At 38.4% G+C, this 17,257-nt stretch overlaps 2 protein-coding genes across 2 annotated transcripts; both read right to left on the reverse strand.

Moving 5' to 3' along the window:
• Positions 1 to 353: 353 nt before the first annotated feature.
• On the reverse strand, positions 354 to 2,278 carry hmx2 (H6 family homeobox 2). Its single transcript, XM_073827592.1, has 2 exons — positions 1,873 to 2,278; positions 354 to 1,170 (listed from the first exon to the last, which is right to left on the reverse strand). Exons 1-2 carry the CDS (start codon positions 2,135 to 2,137, stop codon positions 623 to 625), a joined length of 813 nt encoding a protein of 270 aa, XP_073683693.1. The 5' UTR covers positions 2,138 to 2,278; the 3' UTR covers positions 354 to 622.
• A 5,822-nt stretch (positions 2,279 to 8,100) lies between these two features.
• hmx3a (H6 family homeobox 3a) lies at positions 8,101 to 10,469 on the reverse strand. The gene is made up of 2 exons (XM_073827303.1): positions 9,908 to 10,469; positions 8,101 to 9,524 (listed from the first exon to the last, which is right to left on the reverse strand). Exons 1-2 carry the CDS (start codon positions 10,191 to 10,193, stop codon positions 8,917 to 8,919), a joined length of 894 nt encoding a protein of 297 aa, XP_073683404.1. The 5' UTR covers positions 10,194 to 10,469; the 3' UTR covers positions 8,101 to 8,916.
• Positions 10,470 to 17,257: the final 6,788 nt, after the last annotated feature.

A 17,257-nucleotide genomic window follows, 5' to 3' on the forward strand; every position in this document is an offset into this window, starting at 1 on the left:
AACCACTAGCCTACTAAAGATTCAATTACTAGATGTCATGAAGGCCTTCTGCTATTGTAGCCATTCAAAGACTGCTCATAAAAAATCGAAATATTAGGTAAATGAATGCTGTTGATTAAAAGAAAATGCAGCACATCAAAATGTGCCATTGCATTTAAAAAAAATTAAATCCGTTTTTTTATAGACCTCTCTTTAAAATTAATAATAAATAAAAATGATGTATTATTATTACTTCTGTTTTTATTGATAAGAGTTTTTCTTTTTCCAAATCTCAGACGTTTTCATTTTGGAGACAGGAATCGAATGGTTACACTTTTATTTCAATGTTTTCACTCGTCATAATGTGTAAAACTGGTTAATCGGGGGACAGAAATGTAAATAAAAGTACAAAATAATCATTATACACATGGTGTATTTTATAGGACATGTACAGAACCGTGTTGCTTTTGTGTTTTACACATAGACTCGTTTAATTGCTGCATAATAAGAAATATATTTTTCACCAAATAAAGAGGTATAAATAGACATGAATTTTGTCAAACATAGTTAAATGTGTATTTGTACGTTTTAGTGTGTAATAATGTGTCGTCCCTTAGCAAGGAATTTTCGTTGTGCGCAAAAGTTAATATTCAATCTTATTGTAAAGATTGTATAATGGTAAAGCTGGTAAATTACTTCCAGGGTAATACAGTGGGGTAGGAAAAGCGATGGACCTCGGAACCGGCACCCGGAGCAACGAATTTTCTCTGAAAACGAGGGGCATCCCAACCAGAGTCTGTGCCGATGCGTGCGCCATGTTCGCAGCTTCCAGTTCCGCAGAGAGCTGCCGTTTCCATTTGTTCCGCCGGTTCTGAAACCACGTTTTCACTTGTGTCTCCGTTAACTGCAGGCTGGAGGCGAGACATGCTCTCTCGGAGCTGCTCAAATAGCGTTTCATATCGAACGTGGACTCAAGCTGATAAACCTGACTCCGAGAGAAAACGGTGCGCGTCTTCTTCTTGGCGGAGCTGCTCTGTTTGTCCGGGCCATCACGTTGTCTCTCTTCAGAAACGGGAGACATTTGGCTACACGCTCGCTCCTGCTCCTCTTTGTAATCCGGTAGTATGGATGGTGTCAAGTGCGGCCGGCGGTCGATCCCATCCTGCACAGGTAGAAGTCCCTTTGTGGCACCTGCAACCAATGCAACACAAACATTTCGTCTTATCAAATTGTGCTGCAAAAACACAGCTATCCAGACCTTTTAATAATTATATAAAACTTTAGTGCTTCAGTGTGAACAATATGCAATGGTTGCAAACAATAAATGGTTTATTTTTAGTGTGACATAAAAAGTGCTTTGAATATTCGTCCATCATCAAATTCACTGGGTGGGTTTTTTTCTGTTAGGCTAAACATCGCCATTACTCGATACTTTACACAAGAGTTCATTAAATTTGAACTCTGACTGTTTGATCGACTGTTGAAAGGTTACAAGTGCCCTGTTAAATAAACAATACAATATGACTAGCACTAGTGCACGATATTAATTAAATCGTGTTACATTTAACGCTCAATTGACGAAATGCAGCGTTGCCTCTGAAAGCCGGCATAATCAATTAGCAGACTCGATTAAATTCGGTTAATTATTTGACCTTTCCCCTGTTCACCGAGGCGCGATAATATGTCGGGTAAAAACACTACTGGAGTTTTATGCTACTGTGACAACATTACATGGACAGTCACCATGGTGACAATATATATACGTACTGGTTCTGAAGTGAGACGTTTTATAAAAATGAATTTCTCACTAAACATAATGACATCAGAAATGTTTATATTGACAATGGTGCCTCATAACAACAATACAAAGATACTAATGGTAGCGTCACTTACCGAGGCAGGAGAAGTTCAGAGGCTGGTGCGGATTGCAGGACTCTGGTACACCGGGCTCAGAGCAGTAGCAGTCGCCCGAATCCTCTCCGGCGCTGCAGTCGTCCTCCGATGACACGGACAGCGTCCGCTTTCTCGGCTGCGATTTAGGACTGTCCTTTCCAGCTGACCGGACTCCCTCGTTGGAAGTGCCCAGAATGGACTGGATCGTGAAGCTTGAAATGGGGGCAGGCGAGCACTTGCTTCCGCTGTCCTCCGAATTATTCATTCTCGCCTCATAACAGTTCAAAAATGTTCTAAAAATGATACAATGCCAACGCAGTAATAAGTTCCGCTACACATAGAGAGTGTTCTTCTTCAAATCTGCAAATGGTTCTTTAAAGCTGTTGGGACGTTTAAAAAAACTTGTTTTTCGTGGGCTCAAAAGTGTTCGAATGCATTCCTCTCCACTTCCACGCGCTCTGGTCTCAAGGCGGGTGGAACGTGCCCTCATTTGCATGTAGGTAAGACCGGCGCTGGCCAATCACGCGCTCAAAGCGCGCCCGGAAATTTCAAATTTCATAAAGGTTGAGTTCGTCAATGGCTCACGAGAAGTGCAGAGCACTAGATGGAGATTAACTTCGTGCAAAACCTTATACTACACTGCCTAATGCAAAAAAAAAAGTTAGTTATTTTAACGGGAAAAGAATGTCAAAATGCAACAGTGCAAACCTGTTCTTTGGCTAATTGTAAGTTACCTTATTATATATGGTAAATAATAGTGTGCTTTATAGATAATGTTATTTTATTTTAAAATATTATAAACAATAAATAATCATACATTTCCTTTTAATTTACGCATTTATATTCTATTTAGACACGCAATAAATTTACTCTAGATTATTCTAAAATTATATGGAATTTAAGGATCAGTTATGTACATTTAGCTAGGTTTTTTATTTTGCATGTTATGTTATTTAGTTTAATACTTCAGAGCATTGTTGTTTTATTGCATGCATAGTGTTTCATTGACCACAGATGCTAGAGAGGCACATTTTTGATAAAACAAAGTTATCATGTGGTCTTCACATTTTGTTATAACAAATTTTTACTAAGAGGCTAAATATGTTGGTATATTAACATTCTAGAATTTGAGGACATACAGAATTAGGAAATGTAAAATACAGTGAGCAAAATGCATTCTCATGCAGTGGAGTATTTTGCACAACAAAATAAACAACTGCCGTTTTTTCTCCACTTGCATTGCTTTACAATGCACTTGTCACGTCTTGCTGTAGGCTGGTCAACATTATTTTGTCCTTTTCCCTCACAACTTGACTACTTGACGGACGTTTGCCTGCAGAATATCACTGTAACGAGAAATTACAACCAACATTTTTAATAGCTTTCTGTGAACTACGGGACGGATAATTATTCACTGTCATGTACGTGCCTATGATTTTCCACTTTGATAAATTGTGATTGTTATTGCTTCTAATTTCAGTAATTTCCCGCTCCCTTATATCGACATAATATTTTTTCTGTTTACAGGATAACGAGCTTATTTTTTATTCATTTATTGATCTTAAGATTTTGACTTGTATTGAAAGCTCATGTAAACTATGATTAAAACAAATGTAACACTAACTTAATAACGCTTCAAAAGATTGTCACAATATTTGACCACCATGCAATTCAGAGCCTAACTGACCCAGAAGCACTTTTTAACCAGGTTTTACTGTAGAGTATGATCCTCACACAAACCCACTGCACAGACGAGCATGCTGCTGATCCATAGAGGTGTCTTTGTTCATGACTGGAGTTCTAGGCATCTCACACACATGCCTAGAGTTCTCAAGTTCATGCCTACAACAATAACCAACCTCATAATCACAAGTCATCTAAATCCGTGGTTCAGTTCAAAATCATATATCTTATTAAACAGTCGTTTTAAATTCCACTAGTCTTGTGCTATAAATGGCAAATTGGTCAAATAATCCAACACACAGTCTGGGAACTAATAATGGATCCTATCTCATTTTTCTTGAAAATAATAAACTCATTCCACGTCCATTATCTCCGTTTAAGAATTAATTTGATCATTATGGTGGGCTAATCTACTGCCTCTGCGGGCCGGCTAGAGCGGGCAGGACCCTGTTTAATTGATTGACTAATTGATTGGGGGGTGTGCGCTCGCCCCACCCCTGACTCGTGTCTCGAGGGCAGCTGTGGCTCTGCCACATTAGCTCTCGTTAGCGTTTTCTAAAGGCTTTCGACACTTAACAAATGCTTTGGCTTTGTCGTGGTGACAGCACACGGACACCTAATGGAGCAGAGGGAGCCAGGGTTGAGCGATCCCGACTTACAAATTTCAAAGGTCGGCAGTGATGCCCTGCACACATGGGTCTCCCAACCACAGACTAACTGGGCCATACCAGTGGGAAAAAAAAACAGATACATTTTTTATTATTGTCATTGGTAATTATTATTTTTGTGATGAATATATATATATATATATATATAGAGAGAGAGAGAGAGAGAGAGAGAGAGAGAGAGAAAGAGAGAGAGAGAACTTTTCGTCTCAAAAGACATAAAAATGTTAACCACTGAACAATTTTGAACAGTGTCTGTTTACAGTGTACCTGTGGCTAAAAGGAAAACATATCAGTGGGTGTTAGTTTGGTCTAGTAAGACCTTGGAAGTGCGACACGTGCACTATATATGTACACGATGATGGAAACGATGTGGTTGAACTGTCACAATCTGCAACTCTGTTTGGAACGGTTGTTAAAGAGACCTATTGTGAGCGACCATATGCCCACATATAGCCATTTAGTGCGTAAAATATGAGGGTCTAGTTCACAGCGGCCCTACGATTTATGGCGCATTCACATAAGGCGTGAAATCCGCAATGATCGTTAAAGAGCCGGTTTTATACGCTGCGCCTGTCAGCCGAGGCTGGATGGCTTAAAGGCCGTTTAGACATATTAAACAAAAACAATACACCAGAAATGTAGGCCCCCTCACAGTGTTATATATTCTACGTGTTTGGGGCGGAGGGAGTGATATTAGCAATTTTCTTTGAAAGCTGTTTAAATGGGTATGAAAAAGACCATTTGTGTGTGCGTTTAATACAAAATGTTGTATTTCTGTTATTGATTATGAGCAATTTTATCTATGTGTTTCACAGATACCTAGACAGTTGTACGGTGATGAACACCCAACGATTGTGGGACAATCTGTCACGCGTTCACAAAGCTAAAGATCTTTCAAATCCGGCAGAACAGGCGTTTTTGCACGTGCTGTCAGTGCATGCGGCAGACAGTAATGACTGAACATACACATCGAGCTCTGGCAAAAATGCTTTCCACTAGAAAGACAGATGAAGTCATGGGCGCCTTTGATCTGAAAATCAAGCTTCGATAAATATTAAACAAAGGGCCCTTTACACGTGTGTATTATGATATATGGCATGTCCAACTTTAAGATAAGGAAATTACCAGAGAAAATGATATCAATAAATTTTCTAAGTATAAACGCTGATTATGTTTCGATTTTCATTCAAGATTCTGAGGCTGGTCTTTTATTTTTTCTCAAATGGTTTTGCAGAGAGAGAGAGAGAGAGAAGGAGAGAGAGAGAGAGCAGGCAAGCAGGCGGGAAGCTCAAGCCCTGGAGGTGTACAATTTATGTAATCTACGGCTGGGAAATGAATTGGGTAATTTATTGGAAAACAGAAAGTCAAGAAGATTGGATCAGTATAGTTCAACCAAGGGCTTCTATTCATCAAGATCCAATTAACAACCTAACCATTGAGTCTTAATGGGTTTCCAATCTACTGCTCTGATATACTCATCAATCCCTGAGGGAGAAATTAAGCGAATCGACCGCCCCTCGGCGTTGTGGTGTCATTCCTCTCCGCAACTATATGTCAAATTAAAAACACAATTAAAATTTAAACTGTTTCAATCAGAGGCTGCCCCGCAACCTATGTTTCACTTAATAGAACTTTGATGAAAATCTGATGCTCGCTTTCAATCACAAAGGCAATTGGGAAAGGTGGGGCGAAAAAGAAGATATCCTTTTCCCTGAATAACACCAAAACATTTTGAGAAAGTAATAAGCAAAGATAGGCCCGCTCCCTCTCAAGCGTTAGACGCGGGATTGAGTTCACGTTCTCATCGTCTATTGTGGGTAAATGTGCTTTGCAGAGCGCTGAAAAACATTTTCCCCTACACAGCGAAAGATAATTCAATAGGGCAGATGATTGTCCATTTTGTCAGTCTCATCCTGTGACGCAGTGAGCTGCTATCCTTTCCGCTCGAAAATGTGAGGTCGGCTAACTAAACGTATTGTGTTTTATCGAAATTGTTAAATCACCGTTCCGTCAGTTTTGAATAGCCCAGGCTTTGATTAGCTGACAACCCCAAACACTATTGCGCAAATAGGAATAATCACACAGCCAGAAAGAGATTACTTTGGACAAATTATGCGAGGGGATTGTTTAAATACCGTTTATATGCACTATTTGTTCAAACTCTTGTTCTTCTAGCTCTGTCTTCTATGTTAATGCGGAGAGAGCATTTTATCTGTTTACCCCACCTCCCTTCTTTGCATAAAGATATGGTCAAATGGAAATTATCGAGTGATAGGCTATATATTTTTTTCAGTTTATGACAGTGGATCAAGGTCATCAGTAAGCCAACAGAAAAAAAAGAACTGTTAACAATGCCCTTGATTTGAAACAATATTTTACAGACGTTACCCGATCAATACTCGACAGGCGATAATGCCTCTGCGATCTATTAATTCACCGTAATGGGCTCGTGCTGAGCTTGCATTATATTATACGTCAATACAGGAGTTATGATTATTAGGCGGCGGTATTTGAATGTGCTCTTGGCTGAGTGCTCAGACCCAACGCAGAGTTGATTTCGACTTTACAGAGGAAGAGTGTAATAGGAAGACCAGTGCTTGTCGATGAGCCTGACTGACCCATATTAAAGTTCTCTCGATACTGGTCCCTGTTTATACTATTTTTTGCGTTTAGTTTTAGTAATAATTAAATGTACGACGGAATTAGCCAACACGTTGCCTGTAGAACTTCTGTAGTTGTTTTGACAAACTATTCAGATTCATTAAAAGTCTTGCGCTGCCTGAGTTGGTAATTTCTATTCTGTTATTGTAGTTAATAATAATACTTATTATTTGTCCTGTAATTATAATAATTGTTTTTATAATTAATGCTGTTGTTGTTATGTCATTTAGTTGTTGTCTAACCCCTTCCACTCAAGTCAATAATATTTTTTCCATTGGCTCAAGGTTTGTAGCTACAACTAAATGTGTCGTTTCAATTTTGCACGCATTTTACAGCGCCAGCAGTAAACTCATTACATTTTTGACCACGCTTTTATACACTTAAAATACAACGCATAACAAATGAGCACAGGTTTTACTCTTCCGTCTCTATCTCTCTCACTCGCACACAGACACACACACACACACACACACACACACACACACACACACACACACACACACAAAGGGCGGTAAAACTCTTAATGCGCTAGCTCTCACCGATAATTATACGGTCTTATTGACAACGCGATTTTGCAAAACATCGCTTGTAGAGTCCGCCAGATTTAAAGGTGCACCTGCTTGTAATTGAGATGGTAATGGGTATTTCAGCTTGTTGAGGCTTAAGTGAAACAATTCCGTTTTTGCTGCATGGTTAAATTAGCTCATCGTATTTTATATTTCATAAAATATGCTGCAGCTCAAAAACTAATGAAGAAGATAATTTACATTTTTTTACTTTCTGTAATGTTTAGCAAAGCGTACTGAAAGATTACATGATTTATTCAAGAATAAACTAATTAGTACACTTAATGATTTATTTAATAACTTATTTATATATTCATGTATAAGCATCCCTTTAAGCATATTTCGTTGTTTTGAAATGTATAGAATTACTTCCATATAATTTAAAATAAATTTATATACATTTAGCCTCCTCTAATTTCAGCTAAAATTATTATATGGGTCTTGTGCGATCTTGTCAGTTTAATTTCTTAAATTAAATAATTTCTGTAAATCATATTTCATCACTATGCATGTCTATATTTATACATGAACATTATAAATTGTGAGACATCAAAGAAGCCTTCTCGTTATTCGCCTCAACGCAGCAGTCGTGCCACAAAGTCAGGTTAGTCACAGTCAAGACATGTAGACTTTAATAGTCTCCGTTTATTTCACAACAGAATTTAGCAATACAATGTAAAAAAAAAAAATTAGCTATTACTGTACAAATGACACCTTTGCTCATTTTGGTTCGTTATATCTGTACATGTACATATACATCTGTAAATAATATAGATAAAAGTAAAAGTTTTTATTCTTCGTGTTTGTGTGTCTTCAGTTTTAACTGTAATTTCTGTCAGATATAGCCTATGATTGTCCATTGAACGCGGGACCAAAATCGTTTTCAGCGGTTATCTTCTCAACTGCTTGGTTAGGAAAATGTGTCTAAAATAAAGAGTTTCAAAAAGAATATTTTGCCTTAATATATATAGATCATACACAGTAGTATTGCACATCCGTGTTCAGGGCTGTGTGATTTTTTCTGCGCTATAAAGAAATTCAACCATGTGTATAAAACCTTTCCTTTGACGTGTCAACAAGTTGATTCGTGATATTCATAAATAAACCGTAGCAGGTATAATAATAATTAATAATAATAATAATGACAGTAAATTAACGAAGTCATTGTAATTCACCACCAACCAACATCAACATTAGAAATGTAGGCCTCTAAACATTCGCCTTATTCATGTGTAGTTTTATGGGTATTTTTTTTTTTTGAGTTATAAAAAAAAACAAATGTAGGGCTCAAATGCATGATAGTGCGTCTTTGTACATTTTTTCTTTTCTTTCTTTTTTAATTATTTTCTAAACAAAAATAATTCATCTCTTGGTTTCATTTCCCCCTGTTCTCTTTCCCTCTTCTCGAGTCTTTGTAAAATCGTTTTAGTTACATAGATACATAGAAAAAGTCATCTCTCGTCCTCTCAAACCGGTCTGAGGAGGGGCACGGAGGTGACGATGGGATGCGAGTAGTAAACCGGATGAGGGAAAGTGAGCAGCGGCTGGCTTACGGGCACGTTGCCCGTTGTGTTGGAGCTCTCTGAGGCCGAGTTCTCGTGATACAGGATGGGTACTCTCACAATCCTTTGCGCTGCCGCGTGGCTTAGATTGGCGGCCTCTAGCTCTGCGGCCAGCTGACGTTTCCATTTGTTTCTGCGGTTCTGAAACCAGATTTTGACTTGGGTCTCTGTGAGGTGAAGGGAGGCAGCAAGGCCGGCGCGCTCTGAGCTGCTGAGGTAGCGTTTCATGTCGAAGGTGGACTCCAGCTGGAACACCTGACTCCGTGAGAACACCGTGCGAGTTTTCTTTTTCCGGCAAGGTTTCTTGTCCGCGCCGTCGTCGCCCTTCTTCCAGTCGTCCACGCTGCCTTCTTTTTTACCCTCTTCAGTGTCGCTCTCCTCGAGGACAATCTCGTCTCCACTTTTGTTGTCGTCTTCATCGTCCTTGGCGTCCGGGTCTGATTTGAGTACGAGCTCGGGTGAATCTCGGTCGGTGCCTGTGATCGGTGAGGAGTCTCTCGCTTTCTGTGCTGCTACAGTAGGAGAGCTCAAATTAGCATTCGTTTTCTTTGAGAAACATATTCATATCAAGTTTCACAGGTCACGTCACTTTGCCACATGACAGGTGCACACAAGTGTGGATCGTACTGTGCAAATCTCAGTGTTTTCAAACTTAAATATCCCGTAGATCATTTCAAAACATTTTATTTTTAAAGAACGAAAACAGCTCATGCAACTTATATTATTTATAATATGTCCGGAAACATTTTCCAAACTATGGGCTGACTTGGATCTCATTAACATTGCATTTGTATGCACCAACATTTGCTAGCAGAGCCACGCTATTATTTATAATAAATCCTAACAAATCATTGCACACTACAGAAAAAAACTGTCATGAGAGTTCAAACCTTACCTTCTGTTCTGTGAAGATGCGCAGATGCACTGAGTGTGTACGGGTACCACCACGCCGAGGCACGCTCAAGGTAAGCCGGTAACGCAAAGCGCTGGGTCGGCAGCTCAAAGCGAGGAAAGTTTAATTCCCCAACCTGAGAGAGCGAGAAGCTGCCATCAAGTCCTGCTTTAGTAGATGCCAAAATAGGCTTAGGCTTCGGCGGCTTACTGTCAGAATTGAGAAGATTTTTTATGAAAAATGGAGAGTCTTTCGCCGAAGCACACGTATCCTGGGTTGTTTCGGGCATGTTGGCTTGAAATTCGGGGTTATAATATATTTTGAAAATAGCTAAAAATCGTTTTTAAAAAAAATCTGCTAACAGTTTGAAGGTCCTTGGTAAACTCTTCCAGTAGTGGGAACCTAAACGCGGTTGTTTACGCTCAGCACTGACGTTAAAACGAAAGACAATAATGCGAAGCGAGATAAACAATATTAATCTTGCTGATCATCTTCCGAGAGTTCCTTGGTGAAAATGATGCTCACCGCGTCCGTCTGGCGCCAGATGCTAATGATGAAATAAAAATGTCACCCGAGTTAAATGCAGAAAGTATACGGCGATTGGGCACGTACAATAGCAAATGGGATGAAGGGAGAGATGGGAAGTGGAGAGTCTGGAGAGAGGAGGGGCCTCCCAGACTCTTCGCGTTGGCTGCTGGGCTGAGAGTTCTCTCCTGTTATTGGTCTTATATAGTCCAATTAGGTGGCAAATGAGGACGGACCATTAACACAAAGGAACAAGGATTTAGCTCAAGCGGTGCGCCGATGAAGGCAATAGCGAAAAGGTGGTTTAGGCCACGAGCATCGCAAAGTTACTGTTGACTTTTTTTTATCAGTGCATCTCTAAAAAGTTGTTTACAGACTTGGTACGTTTATATGAGCATAAAAACTTTGATACACAGGCGTAAACTGCAGTTAGGAGCAGAGATGTGGAATTGCACCAATAAATAAAAAGTCTGGATGTTGTAAAAAAATACATTTCTTTTTTTTTTTAGCGTAGTAAATAAACAAATAGACTAAAGCATATGTCCATTCCAAGCATGTCGATTATTTGCAATAGCAAATAAGTTGTACAAGTAGCTACAGTTAAATACGCATGTATAGTAGATATACTAAAATCATACAGTATTTTAACATTGTGTGAAACAATATGAAATAACACGGAAAGCTATTTCGTTTAATTTTACAGGTAAAGCACATCGCGAATGCAGTGTCCATGCACTAGTACATTTCTAACAGATATTTAAAAAAAAAATCGGACGTATTTTTATTTTTTATTTTTACAACCTACCTTGCGAGCCTTTTTAAGTATTTAAAAAATATTGAAATCATTCTTTCATTAAAATCATCCATCCATTCATTTATTCTTTTTAAGCATTACTGTTTTAAACTCAGATATTTAAAAAAAATGAATTGCAATCAGTTTAAACGTTCGATTCTTAGAATGTTGTTGCACTGTATTCGTTTGTGCTTCAGTTGAGTATTACTTTATAGTTTAGCACAATTTGAAATAAAATGAACTACAAAATAAAACACAGAACCTTAGCAAAGAAAAATGAAACCAGTAGGTCATGAGGTTAAACTTTTGGTGACACTAAATGTTGAGTTTGGTCGGGAGCAACACATTCTCACTTTTAAAAACAATAGTGAACACACGTGCTTGGCCTGTTGTCAAGTTGCCAACGTTGTCCATATTTAATCAAAACCGTTTCTTGTTGGAGTCGTCTTATGATAACGATCATTTTGACTCCATAATTATTAACAAGAGTGAACTGGACGCCACAAGTCACTGGTTGAACGAGGCGAGAGCGTCCTCTACGGGTTATAAAGAATTACTGCATGCACTCAAAACACACTGTAAGCCAAGTCAGCAAACAATAAAATCCATCTTGTTGCTGCAAAATTACCTACTAAGATGAATTATGTTATTTGACAATATTACTAGATTGAGACATTCAGTTTTGGACATAATATGATAACAATGACATTATTACTAATATTAGTAACAGCATATTTAAACAGTAAATGAATGGGAGTTACAATTTAGTCAGAACTGCTGTCACATTTATGATATTATTGATTGATGTTAAAACCAATATGGCAAATGATACAGATTATGCTAGTTTAACTTAATTTCTAAAGTGATGATATAAAAAACAGACCATGGTCGTTTAAATACCAAAGTTATTTTTAAGGTAAACAGGATTAGTCTTATTGTGTCGAATAGTAAAATTAAATTATAGAATTGTAAAGACATTATCCAAAGATGGCGAGTCGGTTTGAACTATAGCAGCCTAAGTTTGTAAGAAGCTTCGTTATATCAGATAAAAGTGTAGACCAAGTAAAATATACACCAGTTAAACAGCGTTTTGGTCATTTATATGTGTACTTAATCGCACGTGTATCATCAAAATGGTTCACATTTATCCGTCAATGATGGACGCTACACACAACCGATATGGACTATTAGAATCAGTTTCCCTTGCATGCCTTTATTGGGGCCTTGTGCCATGTAGGCTATGTGTAGATATTTCATATTAGTCTTCGTCTCGGCTCTTTTTGTCTCTCTGCCTGGTGGGAAGATATAATGTTCCCTGACTTTTAGATTATTTATTTCAGAGCGTGGAGTTATTGATTATTTCACCGGGAAAATGACGAATGGCAGAACGGAATGACACGGTCAGCAGGTTCTATTAAAGAAATGATAGTATTGCTCATGGTTTGTTAAAAGGTCCAGTTTAGATACTTTATAGGTTTACATCCATCATCGTCTAACGACCCCGGGAGATGAGAAAAGCGCGCCGCGCGGTGACAATGACCCGACGCCGCTAACTTCGCGCTGTAATTGCCCACGTATTATATATAGATTTTTGTTTTGATATCTTGTGAGTTTCTCTCGTCTGGTCGAAATTGTGATAAAAGACATGAGTATAATATCGAAAAGCACCACACGGTGAAAAATGGGCGAGGAGGTATTCTAAACCTTTAACTCTTGGATTGTAGGCTATACGCCTGTTGGATTTTACGGCAATGTGTTTGGTCATCACTAAAAAACTAATAAATAATTACGGGGATTATAAAAGGTCTATTTTGTTAATTGTATTTAAATTTGGAGGCTCCAGACTTGTTATAGATATATATCTGTGACCCTGGACGACAAAACCAGTCATAAGGGAGGGTCTTTTTTTCTTGAAATTGAGACATATGTATCATCTGAAAGCTAAATAAATAAGCTTTTCATTGATGTATGGTTTGTTAGGACAATTTTTTGCCGAGATACAACTATTTAAAAATCTGGAATCTAATGGTGCAAAAAAAAAAAAAAAAAAAAAAAAAAAAAAAATCTAAATATTGAGAAAATCGCCTATAAAGTTGTCCAAATTAAGTTCAAAAAATGCGTTTTGATATATTTATGGTAGGAAATTTACTAAATATCTTCACGGAACATGATCTTTCCTTAATATCCTAAAGATTTTTTGCATAAAAGAAAAATCGATCATTTTGACCCTTACAGTGTATTTTTGGCTATTGCTACTAATATATCCTTGCTACTTAAGACTGGTTTTGTGGTTTAGGGTCACAATTAGTGATATACAGATGTATTATAGACACAGACTGATTTGTGGATTTGTCCATTATAAGAGACTTCAATAATGCCACACTAATGAAGTGCATACCTTGAATGCTTAATCTGCTTTCTATAACAGCATATATGCGAAATGCATGAATGTAAATAAGCTAAAAATGTTTTCCAAGCACCTTTATTAGCACACTTAGTCTAAACCTTCAGTTTAAAATCTCTTGATCTGTTTAACCGACTTGTAGAAAATGACCACTGCATGCTCTCTCTCCCAGTGCATTAATGTCCGGCACTATTGAAAGGAGGCATTAAAAGCTTGAAGGTCAGGCTGCTCATCTCACTGTAATACACACAATGGATTTAAACATGGCATTTAAGTTGTAAAGGACTGACTGTGGCCTGGCCCTGACCCGGCCCACCTTAATTGGGATGGTGAAGCTATTGATTGGCTGAGAGATAGTTAGAGGCTCTGAGTTACAGCGTGATTAGCCAAGTATCAGCGAGCTGCTTTTATATGCTCATTGGGTGCAGAGAAAAGAGCAGAATTCAATGTCACTTTGAGGGTGAGAGAAAGCTCTCGCCAAGTGGGTCACAGGGCAGTTCATATCCTACCAGTAGGATGTCAGGATCATGGTTGTCTATCTAAGTTTACAGGATACTACCCACAGAAATAGTTGTGTAAAGTAGAAAGAAATAGAAATTTAATTCTAAAACTCACTGAGAGCTGTGAAAGAAGAAACAGTGTTTTTTAAAAAGGGATAGTTCACCCAAAAATGAAAATTCTATCATTAATTACTCCCCCTCATGTCATTCCAAATCTGTAAGACCTTCGTTCATCCTCAGAACACAAATTAAAATATTCTTGATGAAATCCGAGAGCTTTCTGACCCTACATAGACAACAACGCACCTACCATGTCCAAGGCCCAGAAAGGAAGTACTGACATTATTTAAATAGTCCATGTGACAAAAAACAGAAAAAAAAAAAACTTTACTTAACTATTTCTTCTTCTTCATGTCAGTCTTCGACATGCGTTCACAACAGTACCACGCATGCGTGTGATGCTGCTGACGCAGTCTAAAACTGACAGGGAAGAGAAGAAATGGTTGAATAAAGTTATTTTTGTTTTCTTTGTACACAAAAACGTATTCTCATAGCTTTATAAAACTACGATTGAACCACTGATGTCACATGGACTATTTTAATGATGTCCTTACTACCTTTCTGGGCCTTGAAAGTGTCAGTTGCATTGCTATCTATGCAGGGTCTGAAAGTGCTCAGATTTAATAAAAAATATCTTAATTTGTGGTCTTACAGGTTAGAACGACATGAGGGTGAGTAATTAATGACAGAATTTTTATTTTTAGGCGAACTATGTGTCTGCGACAGAGTCATGTTTAAGGAATAGTTCACACAAAAATGAAAATGTCTTAATAATTATCTGCATAATTTACTCAAGATTTTCTTAAAGATGTTTTGGGCCCCACTGACTGTTTACTGTATGGACAAAAACAATTCTTCAGTCGGCGCCGATAGCCGTCCAGTGTTTGAATCCCAACTTGAGGATCTTTTCTGATCCCGCCCCCATCTCTCTCTCCCAATTCTTATCGGATCTGTTCTATTGCAAAAATGCCAAAATAAATCTTAAAAAAAAAAAAAAAAAAAAAAAATCTTCAGTTTATTTTTTTTGTGAACTGGCCCTTTAAGGATTGCTAAAGAATAGAAAAAGCACTTTAATTACATGTAAGGTTAAAGATATGCTCAGTGATGATAAATGTTCTACGTAATCATGCTTATTGTGCTTAGGGAGTATCAAGAGTGTGGTATCTGATGTAACACTTTGTGAACCGTAAATGTTGCTTACAGGTACAAAGATGTTCAACAGGTTCCCCTGACCCTCAGTGTCCTACATTGATGCAATGATCTGCGTCTTCCTTGTGCCAACCAAGAGCTAAAAGACCCCATTCATTCTTTCTGACATGGCTGAATCTGTGGAATGGCTTTGCAGCACCTGTCCAGGTTCACACACACACACACACACACACACACACACACACACACACACACACACACACACACACACACACACACACACACACACACATACATAGGTGATGCCTTCCGTAGAATAGCCAGGTGTGAGCGTTCTTGGGCCAAGCGTTCTGACCGTGTGTCATTACAGCGCTGTAATCGGGTTGGGGCAGCAGTGCCTTCTCATCAGTGTCTGAGGGGAGATAGAGATATGGAGCCCGTTACAAATGGCCCAAATGCTCAGGCTCTGAGGAAGCCCATCAATAAAGCAATTTCTGGTGTCATAACAGCAGCGCTTTTGCTAAAGCTAACCTTTCAAAAAACTTTTCCCTCTGCAAAGCACTGCAGCCCCGCCATTAGAGTCCTGCCTTGTGAATTTAATGGATTCCGTACAAATAATATTCCACCATAATGGAAAAGGTTGAGGTGGCTGAAGACGGATGAAGTCATAAACACCTATAATTGAGAATCAAAGACCGATAAATTTTAAACTGCTATCCATTTTCCCCCTTTTTTTCCCCAGATGATGATCTATGTCATTCTGGTTGCAGGAAAATGGAGGAGATTATGGGTGGAAATTATAACAATAAATTTTCTAAACATACACCTTGATTATGCTTCGATTTTTTGGGAAGGAGAGCGGAGAGAGAGAGAGAGAGAGAGAGAGAGCGAGAGACGGTTGGCCTGGTTGGCTGAAAGCTTGCTGGCTAAATGGCGCCATAAAATAGCTTCTGTGTGCTGTTTCGCCCGGAGAGGCCAGGCGTGCCTGGAGGTGTCATTTTCTTCCCCTAAATGGGGGGAAATGAATTGTGTAATTTATTGCAAACTGAAGCACAGTGAGATTAGATCAGCATATCCCATCAAAGGCTCAACAATCAATCTGCTCTGCTTTAACAGCTTGAGACGCATAAACCAGGGCACCTAATGGCTTTCCAATCTAACAGATTGATAGACTTATCTGCTCCCAGGGGATGTATTAAGAAAATCGGCTACTTTCACACTCTTCCCCACCACTTCTGACAGAACCCACTTTTTCTCTCCCTTTCTTTCCCCACTCACAGCCCCGATAGTAGATATAGAGATATAAATACATTTCTATGAGATGTGGTTTAAAGGAAGGGGGGGGGGGGGGGGGGGGGGGGGGGAGAGAGTAGCGAGCTTGTTATTTGTTATTTAGATGAGCGTGTGGGCACGAGGGGAGGGGGGATGCTCTTTAATGAGCTGATTATTGCTCGTTGTTTGGAGCTGAGATGGTGAGCAGTCACTCAGGGCCACTTATGAACACATATAAATGTGGCCATAGCAACCGACCTTTCCTGACTAGAGGAAACAGAGAGACGCGCCGTAATGGGGCGGATTAATCAAACAAACCGAGTACAGTAATTAAAACTGGTCATTTATAGCAGCTTTAATTTCATTGTCATGTCCTCGGATACAAGCTTACGTATAAATACTTCAACATTATTAATTTTATTATTATCATTAGCTATTAAATATGCATTTTAATTAAAATGAGCACTAATGCTAATAGCAGCTGTCATGCTCAGGAAAAGAATGTTCATATAGAATCTTGTAGATTTAAATATCATTATCATCATCATCATCATCATTATTATTATTATTATTGTCATAGATATCATTACACACACACATATTTAAATATGTGTATATAAATACAGAAATAAAATATATTATTATGTATA

Source organism: Garra rufa, chromosome 21 (assembly GCF_049309525.1).
Source record: "Garra rufa chromosome 21, GarRuf1.0, whole genome shotgun sequence".
In the NCBI taxonomy this organism is placed as follows: Eukaryota; Metazoa; Chordata; class Actinopteri; order Cypriniformes; family Cyprinidae; genus Garra; species Garra rufa.

Coding starts and splice junctions, on each gene's coding strand:
- hmx2 (XM_073827592.1), bottom strand. CDS start 2,137: ATGAATAATTCGGAGGACAGCGGAAGCAAGTGCTCGCCTGCCCCCATT. Junction 1,171..1,872: donor TCTGAACTTCTCCTGCCTCG/GTAAGTGACGCT, acceptor CATTGGTTGCAG/GTGCCACAAAGGGACTTCTA.
- hmx3a (XM_073827303.1), bottom strand. CDS start 10,193: ATGCCCGAAACAACCCAGGATACGTGTGCTTCGGCGAAAGACTCTCCA. Junction 9,525..9,907: donor GCATCTTCACAGAACAGAAG/GTAAGGTTTGAA, acceptor CTCCTACTGTAG/CAGCACAGAAAGCGAGAGAC.